Below are 16,036 nucleotides of genomic sequence, written 5' to 3'. Positions count from 1 at the left end.
GTCTCCTTTTTCTGTTTATAGTTCCCACTGCAGGTATTATTTGCTCTCCTTTAGAGAGGGTCTGACTATGCTGGGTTGGCTATTTGGTATTCTTTGGGCTTTTGATGAGCAGAGTATGCCTTTATCATTCTTTACCAAGGAATAAATTGTTCTCAGAAATCATGCAGACAAAACACAGAGTAGTGCTGCTCCTTGCTTGCAGTGTGTAACTGCTTTTCTAAACTAAGTCATTCTCTGTTTCTTCTTCTTACCTGAGTGACAGCTTGTAACAGGTACATGGAGACCAAAAGGCCAAGAATAGCAATGGTCTTCTGTTAGAAAACAGCACTTCTATGCTGGGAAAAGGCCCAGAAGCCTGATTCCTTTCTGAAGAACTTAAACTATAGGGAACAATGATGAGTAATCGATCACCAATAGGGTTCCTGCAGGGACTTCAGCAGAAGATGCAGGATTCATCAGGAGTTTCTTGTCATTTTCTCTCATCCCTGAAGTCCCATGAGCAGAGATAACAAAGCCAGGCACTAGGAGGGTTGCCAGTGTCTACCAATGAGATGGGTGACCCCCTTGCTCCCTTTCAGAGGATCATAACTGCAATGGCTGCAGCAGTGGTTTGCCTGAGCTGCAACACAGCAAAATCATTCTGATTGGATATATTTCATCTTTAAAATAATAATAACTCTTGTGCTCATAAAGAGAGATATTCATATGAATATTAAGTCGTTTCCCTAATTATCTGAACCCTTCCCATACTGGTAATACTGAGTTCTTTTATAAACCCAACCTTTTAAAAATGGTTTAGAGATTCCTGTATTCCTACCTCTCTTTCACTTCTTTCTTAACCATGTATTCTCCAACCCTCCCACTGTGTCACGGCCTGCTCACGCACTACTTCAGTCAGTTATAGATCCCCCATTTTCTAATCAAAACAAAGCACAGAACCCATCTCACAGTCCTAGAAAGCTAAAACACTGTCCTGACACAGAAACATTCTGTTCTAAGCACTTGAATCATTCCTTAAAAAAGGCTACATTATCCAAGTTGTTCCAATGTTAGCTAGCAGATTGGATCATAAAAAATTATTACCCAAGAGCCCTGTCTTTCATGAGAGGTCACTACTATACTGTGGTTTCTAAATAAGCTTTTTTTTTTTTTTTTTTTGCCTGTATAAAGTCAACAGATTTGCAGCATTTAGTCCTGAGCTGCTTTGTGGTGTGAAATCTCCTCTGACTAAATGGAATTTTTGGTACTTAACGTTTTTAGGTTTTTTTCCTATGATTCTTTTTCCTAGAAACCTTATTTTAGGCTGTGGAAATGATAAATATAAGGCTAGTGGACCAAAAAAGAACAGAAGAAAAACCAAATCTTAGAAGCTTGATACCTTTTGTGTCATTAAATCTTAGAAACTGTAGTCTAGCAAGTGAACTGTAATGTCAAATAAATACAGCATAGCGGGTAGTAGCTTCCACTCTGTACCTTCTAACAAGTTATTTTGAAAGAAAGCAGGAAAAGAGCAAAAAGTCTTTACAAAATGTTTTGGGGGAGTTGATTCACCGTGGTGCAGCACACCAAAAGCAGCCCCAGATCCCTCCCCAGTGAGTGAGAATCTTGGGATCCTGCATTCTTATCCTAGCTCCCCCAGGGACATGGGACCAGAATGAAGCACTGCTTAGTGCGTTTCCACTCCTTCCCTTTGTCTGCTTCAGTGGGAAGTTTTCCAGCACTGCATTGCTTACAATGGCTGTGTAATTTACATAGAGTGGGGGAAACTAGTTGAAGGGTTTTGTGATTGCTTGTAGAGGTATGTTCATGTGTCAGCAGGCACTTCAGCACTGTTGGACAAAACCATCATGGTGTGCTACAAGTCATTCCCCTACCTCTTCTACTTTTATTTTCTTATTCTCCAGTTACCAGAGCAGAGATCAGGACTTCTCTAAAAGCCCTGAGATACAGAGGGGGAACTACTCGTTAAAATAAAAACTGCCAGACCACTGAGTTGTTTTTTTAAAGCAGAAAAGGTCAGATGAACAACATTCAATTTTTTTTTTTTTTTTTTTGCAAGGTTGCCATTATCCTGAATGGGCAGATGATGTGCCAGGTACAGTTCAGTTGTTACTCAAGAGAAAATGGAATACTTTTTATATTACTTGCAATAATCTTTGTGATTATTTTTTAAATATTGACTGTGTACCCAGATGATTATAATATCATCCATTATTTTACCTTAGGCCTGTTTGAATCTGTTTGGAGCTATCATAATTTCTAAAGAACAAGATACCCAAGAGCAAGTGATAACTACTTTACAATCTATTTATCCAAGGTTTCATTCCAAAGATGTCCACAGTTATATTAACAGAATAAACCAATAGGCCATCACAGAATCATCAGGTTATACCTGCATTCCAGTATTTACTTCCCATAGCTGATCTCAGGCTGGGAAGTAGCATTTTTCACACTATTTCAACAAATGGCCATGGTGAATCTTTTGGCATAATCATTTTTTACTCCATTCTTCCTGATCTCTGCCAGCATAAGGTGTGTAATCAGGATGGGTTTCGCGGCAACAATTCCCTCTCGACTTACCAGAATTCTTGAACTCTGAATCAGACTAAAGATCTACTTCTTTGCCACTGCACAGATTAAGGAAGAAAAGATATATGCCTCCGGACTATCAGGAGATGCATATGGTATGTTGATCATAGAAAACTGGACGTTTTTGTTCCACGATTCTATATCTACAAGTGGACATTCATTGTATGTAGAAGAGATCAAAAGGGGTTCTCCAAGGTATGGAAGAGTTCTTGATGTCTGTGTTCCTTTCCATTTGGATCTGTCTGTTGTTGACTTAATTTTAATCACTGGAGTATTCGTCAGGTCAATACTGCAGCACATCCTATAGCTTGAGGGTGTGTCATTTTTCTTGGGAACTTCTTAGACTTCTCTTTTCCAGTCAACTTTCACCTCCTGTTTTCTACACCAAGCTAAAATCTGGCATTAAATTTCAGTTGGTATTCAGTGACATAAGATATACAGTAGCCAGTGGTGGCTTAGCACTGCCTTCCAACACATGCAGGGAGTGGTGACAGAAGGAGGTGCAGAAATGCTGCTTTTAGATACAGGCTTCAGCTTCAGGAGGTGTACCATTCTGGACTGCCTTAGTTTCCCTTTGGTGGCAGCTCCTAGGCATTTCTGAGGACTCTTTTGTTATCTGAAGTCCAACTCATTTCTAAATCTGATCTGTAATCTGGGAACAAGTTCATTCTGAAATTTTCACTTTTCTGTTCTCTGCGTCACATTTTTATGGAAAACGTGGCTTGAAATATCTTGACTTGTCAATTATTTTTCAGAGAGATCTCACAGAATGATGCCTTGGAGATCATAGAAGCAAATGTGTTTTCCAACCTTCCCAAACTACATGAAATGTAAGTAATGAGCAATCTAAATTCAAAGGAGCCTATTATAGGCAAGTGTCAAAGACTTAGTAGTTTGATTTGGCTGAGTTCTGAAGAATACATAGTGATATAGGAACACTGGAAATCTCGCTTTGTCTTTCCCATCATCTTAGCCAATTCTCACAGTCTTTCCCTTGTCAGTTTGGATCTTGTCTTCGAACCACTGCCAATATCATGAGGCAGTGGGGTTTGTTAATCTGTGGTAGGCTGCTATTTGGAAAAGTTCTGCTCTTAGAAAAAAAAAATCTGTGTACAGTACCACTACATCCCTGGCCAACTACACATTTTCTAGGATGCAACCACAGATATTTTAAGATTTTAATACTGCCATATTTCCTCTGATGTTTCATTTTCCCATTGCAGAAGAATTGAGAAGGCCAACAACCTCATGAAGATTGATCAAGATGCTTTTCAACACCTTCCAAGCCTCAGATATTTGTAAGAGTTTTTGTTCTTTGAAAACCCTATAATAATTTTAAGTTATATGTATGTGTTTCTATTCAAGTTCTGCTGAGCACTTCACTGTTAAGACAGGATAATGCTCACTCTTCCCTCACTGGTTGCCTACTGATGATTCACGTTTTCATACTCAAGTCTGTATATTCAGAAAAGCTGAAGGTAATATTCTCTATGGAGAATGAATGGAGATTCTAAATTGATCTCCAAACACAAAATCTTCGAGCTTTTCTAAGCAACATGATGAAATTGAGTGATGAGAAAAGGATCGATGCCTTTATTTTTTCACTATAAAAGCAGGTCTTGGTTGAAATTCCTCCTGAGAGCTTTAGGACAAAATCTCATCTGTCTTTGCTCTGACTGTCTTCTGTTAAATTTTGAGTGCATGATCTTAAGCATTCAAATTTTTTTTTTCTTTAGCAATTACAGTGATATAACAATAGTTTTCATTAACATTGGATGTGAGAAGATTAAAACTTTAGAATGCAAATGCATTGGTGTATGCTATAAATTTATTTTATTAGCGAGCTTCATCAAGAATGCAATTTGCACAACTGTGGTTGCCATATCAGATCCCATGGGGTTGCCGTTACAATTCAGTGATACTGAGACCATCCTTAAAATACACTGCTTCTCAAAAACATTTTCACAGCTCTTAGTGTGTAATCTTAACGTGACTAATGGTAGATCCTCTGCTATGTATCAAAACCCAAATGAAGTCCAATGAAGTCTGTTTAGCAGTAATTGTTTTTAATGACCTTAGCTCCCACTGTGCATTTTGCTGAAAAATGGCAGATATACCAAGTAGGATATTTTCTTGATTTCTCTGATGTCTATCCTGCTGAGCACATATACCCAGCTTTCTTCTCCTTGCTCATGCAATAAGCTTCACTGATCACAGTTTATACATTTGAATACCTAAGTGCATCGTTTTCTGACTAGTTGCATCTTAAAGATGGGATGAAATCAGATTGGTGATCCAGCACGTGGTTCTAAACTCCAAAAATCATTCATGCCTGGCAGGTTCTGGGTTCAGAAATGCTAAAAGAGGCATTGGTTTGAATTTGAACTTTAAGATTCAAGATTTAATATTTGGACTTTAAGATATACACAGTTTATTTAATGATATATATGCTAGAATTTAAACCATCTGCAAACCTGAATATGTGACTAGATTTGCATGATTGTCTCTCTAAACAGTGTTTGGACCAGTATCTGCTTCACCAAATTCATGAAGCACTTTAACAAACTTTAACTTTTGTATGCATATAACTGCAACACAGATTTTCTCTTAGTAGTAGAGAAATAGAGCTTTTAAGTCCGCTTTTTCACAAGAAGAAACCTAGTGCCTTTTTCCTTTGATTTTAAGTATACTGACCACAATTTGATGTGAATGATTCTATCTCCTCAGCTCATTGAAATTACAATCACCAGTGTGAATTTTCTCCAGCTGAGGATCTAGTTTGCCACTCGTGATGATTTATAGCACAGTTTCGAGTTCCTTATCCCTACGATATTCCTTCAGATTTTATATTTTGCAATAGGTTGTCATAAAGTTTAGACATATGGGATTTTTTATCCTCATCAGAGATGAAATGTTGTTTATTGCTGTTGATTAGTGTAAAATGGCACTATGAGCATTTTTACAAAAACCACTCAAGTCAGAAACATGCTCCCTCTTTTGACCATTTATCATTCCATACTCCTCTGCATTGACTCAAAAGTTTAGAGATATTTTTTTGTATAAAAAATCATCTGCAGTAGCTCTACTATGACCTCTAGAAGCAACAGATTAAAAAGATAGAGGATTTCTTGTCTAAGTAGCCATTGCCCTCACCTACCCTTTAGCCAGTTTTACTCACACTTTTCCAGCACAGGCTATTCCAGAAAGGCAGTGATTTGGTGACTAGAAACTTTCTTCTGGTTTTATTCACAGCCTCTTCATTCAAGTTTGTTTTAATTCCAAACCTTCCCTCCAATCTAAATTGATAAAATCTGTCTTCAATGTTTACTTGATTAACAGATTTCTGTTGTATCCCCTTTGTGTCCTTATTTTACAAGGTAAAAAAAGACTCTTTTAAGACTGTAAATAGTACAAAAAATTCAGACATTGTGATCCCTAGAGTATGAGCTGCTGAATGTACCTTTCATGTTAACTACAAGATTGGAGGTAGCTCCATTGTGGGTATAAATGGGTGTCACATCACTTGTCCTGGTGAAGCTTCATCAATTAACATCACAGGAATCTGGTCAAAGCAGTTTTATTGAAACAAATTTTCAGCAGTTTCTGAGCTGTGTTCCCCACCAGAGAAGGACAGATGTGGCTGAGTTAGTAGGGTATGAATTTTCTGGACTTGCAGTTCACTCTCAGATGCCTTGGCCAGGGAGGACAGTCCCTGGACACACAGGAACTCCTATCCTGTGCCGCATTATACACATCAGCCATGCAGATGGGTCTTGACAGAGTTATACCACTTGTTTGATGCTCTAAGGAACAGCAGCCTGGACTTGCTTACAGCCAGATCTGTGAATGATAACAGATTGAATGCTGAGAAGTAATTTCTGAAGAAGTGATTCCTGCATTCCTTTGCCTGCCCCGAGGTACCAGAAATGTTCCCTTTTTTCCTAATCCTGCCTGTGTTACTGGAGCAGAACTTGAAGTCCCCGTAGGAGTCTCTAGGTGAACTGAGTGTGATGCTGGGTTATGTTGTACTCACATCACTCTCAATGTACAGTCACTAATGCAGCGGTCCATGCCTACTGCTGAGCTTGTTGTTGTTCTCTCTGAAGTTTCCAACCTCAGTGGCAGCCTGGCTGTATGAGATGTGTAGTTTCATTCCTCGTGACAGTGCCACAACTGTGATGGAACTGCTAAAATGCAGTTCAGAAAATACTGCAGAAGGAAATAAATATTTCCCAGCAGTTTTCAGGAAAAAAAAAAAAGACAAAAGGAACCAGGATACAAATTAATCAGTGTTAATGCCTGAGATGGAGGCTAGACATCATAGCCCATGAGTTTAATGACCTTTGATGTTGTTGCTTGCACGACTTTCTCAGTGCTGCTTCAAAAATGCTTGCATAGCCACTAGATCTTATTTATGTGCAGGCAAGAAGCTCTGGCTAACGTTGTTAGTCCTCTCATCAGCTTTATGGTCTTGTTATAGCCACTGACTGTTAATATGCTTTTATCTGTGCCAACTTGAGTACAAATAACATTTTCCACTCACCCCACTCCCTGTGCCTCTTGCATCATAGATACTGCTATGGCAAAAATGCTAAGGAGAGAAAAATACTTCACGAAGACCATTCTGGGATTTCTTAAGCCTTTTAGAAAAATGCAACCTTAAACTTCCCTGCCAGTCATTTGGAAGCTGTGAAGAGGGTTGTTAATTGGTCTTCTTGGATACATGCCTAAGAGACAGACTGCTTCAAAATGGTAACTTGCTGACCTTTTCATCGGTGCAAGATTATTTGTCTGGCTCTCACTAGGGAGAGCTGTGGCATTGTCTCTTTAATAATGCAGTGATGACTTTTCAAACCTATTTTCTTGCCAAAATTAGTGTCGTACGTAATTTATGTCTTTTTGGTTCTTTTTTACAGTGAATATATCAATGTCCCGCATTAAGTGATCTCATCTTAAAATAGAAAGATTTAAATGTAACCTTTTTTTCAGACAAATTTTTGGGGCATATGGCTCAATTGCTGGTGGGAAGCAAAATGTAGGCCATGAAAAGCTGTTTGATCTGCAAAATATTTTGTACTGTGGAGGGTGCATGACAGCTCCAAAGGCTTCTAGCTGCCGTTTCCTGCTGCCCGGTTTGCTGGAGGTCTTTGGCACACATATACCTGGCATGCTTCCTAAATTCAAACTATACTTGACTTAGGTAGGCATGCCTTGCAGAGATGTCCACGTTGTCTGCAGTCATCCACAAAACCTCTGCTTGGAGGTGGATTTTCAATAAAAAGGAGTGATGATCCACTACTTCCTTTCACATGAGTGCCTTCTGGTTGAAGACCCTTCCCCAGCAGTGTGTGCTGTAGATTACAGACTCGACTTCATGGATTATCGAACCAGTTTAGCCTACAAGACCCATTCCCATGAGTCAGAGGGCTCTCTTGCTGTAGTCAGGCCTGTGTGCAGCATAAAGTCACTAGCATAATTAAGAGGCACATAAATAATGCTTCCTGAGTGAGGCAGTGTTTAATTGCCTACCTTGTGTTTGCAATTTAAGAAACATCCACAATAAGTCAGTAAACTGAACTGTGCCACTTTTTGTCAGCGTAGGTCCTACCAGCTTGGTTTTGAAAAGAGCAGGGAAGTTGCTATAGCTGGAAATAAGCAGCCAGAATCTTCCAGGAATTCACTTCTGAAAGACTTTTTGTTCTCTGGTGATCACAGTGCAATGTTTTTTTTAAGTGCTGACTCCACTAAGCCTTCTCAGAAAGACAATTAATGCTTTGGAAAGCAGCCATCAGCGATTCGAAACACATGTTCTTACCAAGCTGTTTAGATATAGCGAGGGGGAACTCAGTGAAAACTCATATTAAAGAGGACATTTGTTTAAAGCAAGGCTACCAAGGATGTGTACGTTATATGATAAAGATATTGACAAAACCGTGCTGCAGTAGTTATTCAGTAAATTGGATTATCTACATTCTAACAAGATTATCCACTTGAAGGCCTCTGTAGATTTGCTGGTCGAATAAAAAGAGAAGAGAGATCTAGGCCATGGACTAGCTGCATGGTTTTTTTTCAGTTCTTTTTCTGCAGTTAATTAAAGGAACACCCTCTCCTGCTCCTAACCACTGTTCTGTGCCTCTGTGCACTCGCTACCTCGCACCCATAGATTTATTTCAGTACAGAATCATCTACGACTCTATGATTTGTCAAAATGTCTTGCTCTTCATCCCACATTGCTCGTTGGACACCAGTGTAAACCAAACCCCAAGCACCTTGGGATTACTGGAAAGATAGGACTATGGCATCACCTAACATGTTTATTCACACATATAAGGCAAAAGCCCTGCTGACCAGTGTAACATTTTGTGATGTTTGGAATAAATCACCACTGGGAGCACTGTCTGAACAGAACATGTTTAAGTGCCATCATCTTTCATTACAGGAACAAGAGGATCAAGATTTTCTCAGGAAAGTATAATAGATATGAAAACTTTTCTTATCTTCTCCTGGTCCTGCAAAAGCCACGCACGATTTGACAGCTGTTTTTTGTCTTAATTTTCCTATTGAAGGAAAGGCATGCCAAAATTTGTATTTAACTAGTAGCTCTCAAAAAGAATTGCATGAATTTTGGCATATGACTCATTTAATATGAAAGGCAGCTTTCTAACAGAGCCCAGTACTTGTCCAACAATTTAGAGAGTATACTTTACAATTCTGTAAGTGTGGATTTGCAGGTTCTCCTATTCGTTCGAACTTTTTTGGCTAACTCCTTTCACAAGTGCAGAAGTACTTTAAATAATTATGGCCTTTGTGAAATCTACCTGTTTCATTAATCATGCTTTCTATTTAACTATATGTAATGGTTTTCCAAAGGCATTTTTTAGAGCTTTCTTGGTCAAACGTGGCAGCTGTGATTTTTAAGCTAATGCAATGTCAGACCACTCTGACTCCCGGGATAAAACAGTCACTGACATTTCAGCAACGTTTCCAAATTGGCTTCATGAATATTCACTACACTGCTTTATTTTTTTTTTTTCCTATATATAATGCAGTGCTTTTTGTTACAAGGCAGATAACCAGTTGGCTTTTCAGTGTGAACCTCTGAGGACATCCAGATACCACCTCAGAGAGCTCAGATGAGTGCTTATGCAAGGGAATGAGTATTTTATGGACCTTTTTGGTCCTTCTGGATTTGATTGTCATATTTGTCTGTTTCATTTCAGTTCATAAAACCTGAAAGTTTGAAGCTCTTCCGAAATAATCTAGGTTAATATTAAACATAAAATGAATGCTGTTACTTTTTTTTTTGCAGTCCCAGGCAGAGCTTTTTATCATCATTCAGCACTATCAGCTGTGCTCCCCTAACATATAATTATCCCAGATATGGTTTCTCCCTTGACTTGTGTAGGGGATAACTCAGCTTGTGCTTCTAACAGAAACCTTTTTACATCAGGAGGCCAAGTTTCCTCTGTGCAAACACCATGCATATGGCTAATGTCAGCTTTTTTTCAGCTTCCATTTTAAGGTCAGTGTGCTTTTGAGTTTATAAGTTTACGTTATTAGTCATAGCTGGAACAGATCTAATCATCTTAATTTCTCCTTTTCTCCTTAGGTTAATATCAAACACAGGCCTTAGGTTTTTACCTGTCGTCCATAAGGTGCACTCCTTCCAGAAAGTTTTACTGTAAGTTTTAATGATTTTATAAGCTCCTTATTAATGCCTTGCTGTTCTAACTAAACCTTTCAAGATACAATTCCCTTTGTGCTTGCTTATTAGCTTTGTGATAGCATTTTGGGTTGGAGTTTTGTAGTCATTTGACGATAATGTAGCCTAAAGGGTCTCTGTATTCTCTGGAACTCCTTTCTACAAAGCACTGTAGTTTGCACTCTGCCAACTACTCTTCCATTAACGATGCTCTGAGTTCACAGCTATGTGTCCCCGAGGACCGATAACAGCCTTTTAGTTCTGTTTTACCAGCTGAAATTCAAGCCTGACTGGTGGAAGTGGGAATTTGTTGCCACCTGGTGACAGTTCTCTGGTCTGCTTGGGAAGAGTTGCTGATCTTGGTGCTATTTTCAATGGACAGCAAAGAAAACAAAAGCCAGTGGAAATTCTACCACACTCAGTTGTTCACTGGTGGTGAAAAACACCCAGGGAAAGAAATAGATTCTTCTATGAAAAATTCCAGTGCCAATAGGAAGAAAAATATGTAAAATTTTGTGGGAAAGCTGAAACCTTTGTTTTTTCTCAGGAATATAACTTTTTTATTTCCTTGAAAAAAATGCACATTGAAAAAAAAAATTGTGGAAAAGATCTTGACAAATATTTTTTTTTCAATCAGTTACTACTGATTGAAAAAGTATAACTGTATGAAAAGCAAAAGCAAAACTAAAAACAGGAATTAAGCAGCTGTTTCCTCCCTTCTTGTTGGCAAGATATATTAATGGCATCCAGAAAGTTATGAATCTTCTAATCTCTGAATATAAGATTTCAGTCTGTTAAAACATTAATCCTGCCATTGTCTTAATTATATTGTATACATGCATAATATACAAAATACATTTCTGTTATACGCTTGACAAATAATTTTGAGATCTACTCTTCAAGGCTCCATGAAACCATCAAGTGAATGGCTGAGAAGCTACAGAACCTTCCCCCTGCTTACCATTATCATCAGTCTCAACTAGACTTGAATTACTGTGTCCAACTGAAGAATGGATTTTCTTAGGTTAAATTCCTTGCTTTTTGTAAGAATAAATAGGCCCTGATACAAAATAGAGCTTGTTTGAAAGCCTGGCCATGCTGAAACTCAGTAAGAAAATGCTTGCTGACTTCAGTTGTCCCACAGTTTAAATCCCAAAGACAGATCCTGGAGGGTTGGTGAGGTTTATAAGGACCTGGTTGTTTCACTTTTGCAGTGGGAAACTTTCAGTTCTATGGGTGCCACACTCCCTCCCTATTCTTCCTTGTACTGATCTCAGTGTGAAGAAGGGTGGACATGTTAGTTAATACAGTGCTGTGGCCATATTTAACTCTCAGTATGAGATAATTTTGGAACCTCATTTAACTTCAAGCTTTGCAGATAATTCATTTTGTTCCATGCTTTCCAACAGAAACAGCATGAAAACAACCATATCCCCAGACTAAATTATGAGTAATGCTGTTTAACTTCTTTGAGGTCTATTTTGAGCAAGCAACAGAATGTATATCTGCTGTTCTTTTTGTGTAGCAGTCCAAACTGCTGAAAGACTGAAATGTATACTCGTGACTTCAACAAACTGAACTGACAGGAGTCCTGTGTCGCAAGTTCTGAAGCACATACAAAGCTTATAAGCAACCCCATTGACATCAGGGGATTCTTTTTTTCATGGGTTTTTAGGTCCCTTGCTGAATCAGACCAAAAAAGACCAATGGCTCTTCATCTTCTGGCTGGAAGGCTGAAAGAAGCGGTCGCCTCCCAGCCACACAACTTGCATTTTCTGGATCACAGATTTTCTGGGTGATAGATTTCATCCACATCAGGTTTCTAAGTTCCAAGCTTGTGTGCATTTTAATGGCTTAAACCAGTCTGGGAGGCAGGCATGTTGGGAGTGGAGAACAAGAGTGTGGCAGTGTTTTGCTCCTACCTCTTTTTACCAGGAAAGTTTGCTGTCTGCAGGTGGTCAAATGTCTTAAAATCTTACATTGTCAACCTTTGCATTAAAGAGTCCCTCAGGTTGAATACAACAAAAAGCACCCTGTTTGAAATATCATAACATATTGAAAGTCTCACAGAAGTGCAAAAAGGTGATGTTTCTATTCTGTTTTATTTTCCAGAGATATTCAAGACAATATCCATATACGTACAATTGAAAGAAACTCATTCACGGGCCTGAGTTCTGAAAGTGTGGTTCTGTGAGTAAGGCATAGCAAGTTCATTCTTCTCACCAGCTCATTCCTTCTCCAGACCTGAGTTGAGGGTACTGTGGGATGGTTTAGGCTTCCAAATTCATTAGGAAGTTTTAGACTTCACCCTTACTCCTTCAATCTCTGCATTCTGTTTCACTGCCATGAAAAATAATGTATTTGTGTTGTGTTTTCTGTTCTTGTTGTATTCTAACTCTGCTTCTGATTTTAGAACCACCGGGGAGAGTAAATTTTGTAATTACTAGTGCCAAGGTTAAATGTATTCCACCTACAGCAACGGTTCATGTGATGCAAACTGTATTCAAAGGGATAGTGTGACTCATAAATATTTACAGTCAGACACATCATTCAGAAGCGTTTGTTATTCTGGCAAAATAGATGTAGATGTTTTGAAAATACAGCATATTTGTAGACAATGTTAATACAGGCCAGTTTACAATGCAGTTCCATGCTGTGTGGTTAGATGACTCCTCGTTTGACTCCAAGAGTCATGTTTTTTAATAAACTACCTGGCTTCTTCTGTTGGCATATCAAACCATACCGTGTGCTTACTAACAGGCTGCCTTCACTCCACCTAGCTAGTGGCCAGTCTGGAAGAACCTCCCACTGTGTGTGCAGTTAACCTCTCGTGCCACAAGAGACAATTATAGACTGTTTGATTTTTGTGATTTGGTTCACTGATAGATTTTTGTCGAAGCAGATTCAAACCATCCATACTCGAAGAGAGAACAGTAACAAGCCACCCAGCTGTTATCTCTACTTTTTCTCCTCAAATTATCCACAACCTGTCTATGCCAAGTTCCCTGAAGTTTTTAAACATATACGCGCACGTACATGAGATATTCATGAAGCTATCTCAAATGTATTCAAGTAATGATACCCCAAATGTACTTATTTATCTTTCCTCCTATAATTGTAGTATTCGCTGCCCAGATGGGACGTGGTTTTGTCAGAGCACTGCACAGCACAAACCTTATTTATTTCCATAGTACCACTAAGGGATGAGCAGTGTATGCCAGGTTTTTAGTGTGATTTGCCCTCCTTATAGCAGTTGAGCATTCAAAACTTCCAAGGCTAACTGAACCCCCACAGTTTGAGGAGAGCCAATTTTAGCAGGCTTACTGTGACAGGCTCCCAGCGTGTGTAAGCCAGTAATTTGGATGGCATCTAAGATTGCTCTATGCGTGGATCAACACCGAGGAGGTGAATTTTAAGTGGGTCTTAAACATACCAGTACAGCCAGGGAATAGTGAGTAAAAACCCTTATGTCCAGGCTCTGATTTGTGCCTCTGTGTCACTTGTTGCTATCGTAAGACTTCCAGTTTATTCAAGGGAGCCAGTAAGGATGGGGAGAATGTGTCTCAGTAGAGTCTTCTCCATGCAGCAGTTGAGAAGGAGGTATAACAAAGCCTTGGGATTTAGGCAAAATGTTGTTTGCTCTCTTTGCTAACTGAATGCAACTTACCAGGTGACATGAGTGTACAGTCCACACTGTATGACAACAGTAACTAGGATTGTATGACATTAGTATCTCGTTGAATTTGCATCATGTTCAGTGAGAGAAAGCAGTACAAGCTAATACTGTGATTTAAAGCACATACGTCAGCCTGGTAACTTTGCATGGATAAGATCAATTTAATATAATAAATATTTTGAATGCTATAAGCAGGGACATAGCTCTCCCATGTGCCTGCTCACTCATGTCTAATAGTGCTATTGCAAGCAAAGGGGATGATGGCAGTTTTCCTGTTGTGACCTAACACACACTGAAGACATGGAATTATGCACATCTGCCTTCCATGGTCAAAAGGGTAATCCTTTCATCTCGACCTGTGACTGATTTCCACAATGACCTGAGCTCACCACCTCAGACCTCAGATAAGTGGGTCACTTGCACGCTCAGCTTTCAGTGTGATTTAGGACTGCAGTGTCTGTGTTTACTGACAGTGTCACTAAATCAAGCCAGTTTTGCTACCAGTCAGACTTGTCGTGCCCTTTTTCTAGACAGCGTGAGTTGCAGCACAATGAGATGAAAGATTACACCGTAAAGATGATAAACATAACTGACCCAAATGTAAATTTTCACAACCACCAAGGGAAGTGATGGAATGGCATTAAACACTCATTAGTTGATGCACTACAGTAAGAACTTGGCAGGAAGCCCTGCAACTCGCTACCTGTGCCTCCTCTCAGAGGAAGGAGCCTGGGGAGATGTGGAGCAGGGCTGATGTAATCGGAAGAGGCAGCAGGTGCAGGGAGAACTGTCTGCTTCCCAGGTGGTTTGGCAAACCAGTTTCATCCTTTTTTATTTCTTGGGATTATTTTATTTTATTTATTTTATTTTATTTTATTTTATTTTATTTTATTTTATTTTATTTGGCAAAGGTTAAGCTCTCTGCAAGCATCTTGGGAAAAAAGTGAAAGTAGATATAAGGAACAGCAACAGCAGGAAAGGTCTAGAGGTCTCACTCGTGCTGGGGGTAACCTGGGCCAGTTTTGCTGGCTCCCCTTGAGCTTCCCAGTGTGGCTGAGCAGCACTGACTTCATCAGTTCCACCCTTGCTTCAAAACTAACTCATCTCTGATGGTAATGCCGGTCTGCCCTCTTCATATCTGTGCTCTGCAAGTCCTTCCTCTAACTACTGGGACCTTATCAGCTGAGATTCATAGAAATTTGATGATTTAAATACACATTTAATAATTTCTTGCTTGAGATCCTTTTCAGTGGTTTTAATTGCACCTGAAGCTGTATAAAAGCACTTTTTTTTTTTCTCCATTGCAGATGGCTAAATAAAAATGGGATTCAGGAGATCAAGAATCATGCATTTAATGGAACCTGCCTGGATGAGCTGTAACTATTTTTGTTATTTACTATTCTGAAAAGCAATTATTAAAAGGTAGCAACTTTTGCAAGGCATTTTTTAAATCTCTGATTGCTTTAGAAATCAATATTGTGTTTTCCAGAAACCTAAGTGACAATCACAACTTAGAAAATTTACCAGATGAAGTCTTCCAAGGAGCCATCGGGCCTGTTGTCTTGTAAGTAATATTCAGATTTGTCTTTTCTCATTATCAAGCCTAAAGAAAAGATCAAAGAACATGTGAATGCCAGTCTGGACTTCAGCATCTCCCAAATCTTGCAATTCAGAATTGGAAGTGTAGAAACGTGGAAGCCATACCAGAAATATCTTGATACATGTGTTCACTTTGTCCTCAGGGTTTTTAGATTATTTACATTCCGGGATTTAGACCCACATTTCTCTCCAGAGTTTATTAAGCTCTGTAAGAGAGTAGCTCTGCTTTTTGTTTGTTTGTTTTTTTGCAGAGAAAATACAGTTTTTTGCTTGGGGCAAAATCAGGAATAAGTAGGTGGGTTCTCAGTGTTTAAATCTAAACAGCTCACCCTTGAACTGTTTCCAAACATTGAAGATCTGCCCTGCATCTCTGAAGCTTAGTTCCAAAGAGAAAATCCTTACCCTGCAGGGATGGGGCTCCCTGTGTATATCACACAGTTGCAGCAGGCTCTCATGTTGGATGGCAAGCA

At 39.1% G+C, this 16,036-nt stretch overlaps 1 protein-coding gene across 1 annotated transcript in view; it reads left to right on the top strand.

Annotated features, from left to right (window-relative positions):
- FSHR (follicle stimulating hormone receptor) overlaps nt 1–16,036 on the top strand; it is a 74,654-nt gene that overhangs the window by 46,592 nt on the left and 12,026 nt on the right. Inside the window, exons 3-8 of the mRNA XM_065739411.1 lie at nt 3,345–3,419; nt 3,813–3,887; nt 10,199–10,270; nt 12,404–12,481; nt 15,275–15,343; nt 15,457–15,531. Coding sequence (XP_065595483.1) covers nt 3,345–3,419; nt 3,813–3,887; nt 10,199–10,270; nt 12,404–12,481; nt 15,275–15,343; nt 15,457–15,531 — 444 coding nt within the window. The remainder of the gene's footprint in view (nt 1–3,344; nt 3,420–3,812; nt 3,888–10,198; nt 10,271–12,403; nt 12,482–15,274; nt 15,344–15,456; nt 15,532–16,036) is intronic.

This window comes from Cyrtonyx montezumae, unplaced genomic scaffold (assembly GCF_038088225.1).
Source record: "Cyrtonyx montezumae isolate F1298 unplaced genomic scaffold, pur_monq_1.0 scaffold_24, whole genome shotgun sequence".
Taxonomy (NCBI): Eukaryota; Metazoa; Chordata; class Aves; order Galliformes; family Odontophoridae; genus Cyrtonyx; species Cyrtonyx montezumae.
This window is presented reverse-complemented; position numbering and strand designations above follow the sequence as displayed.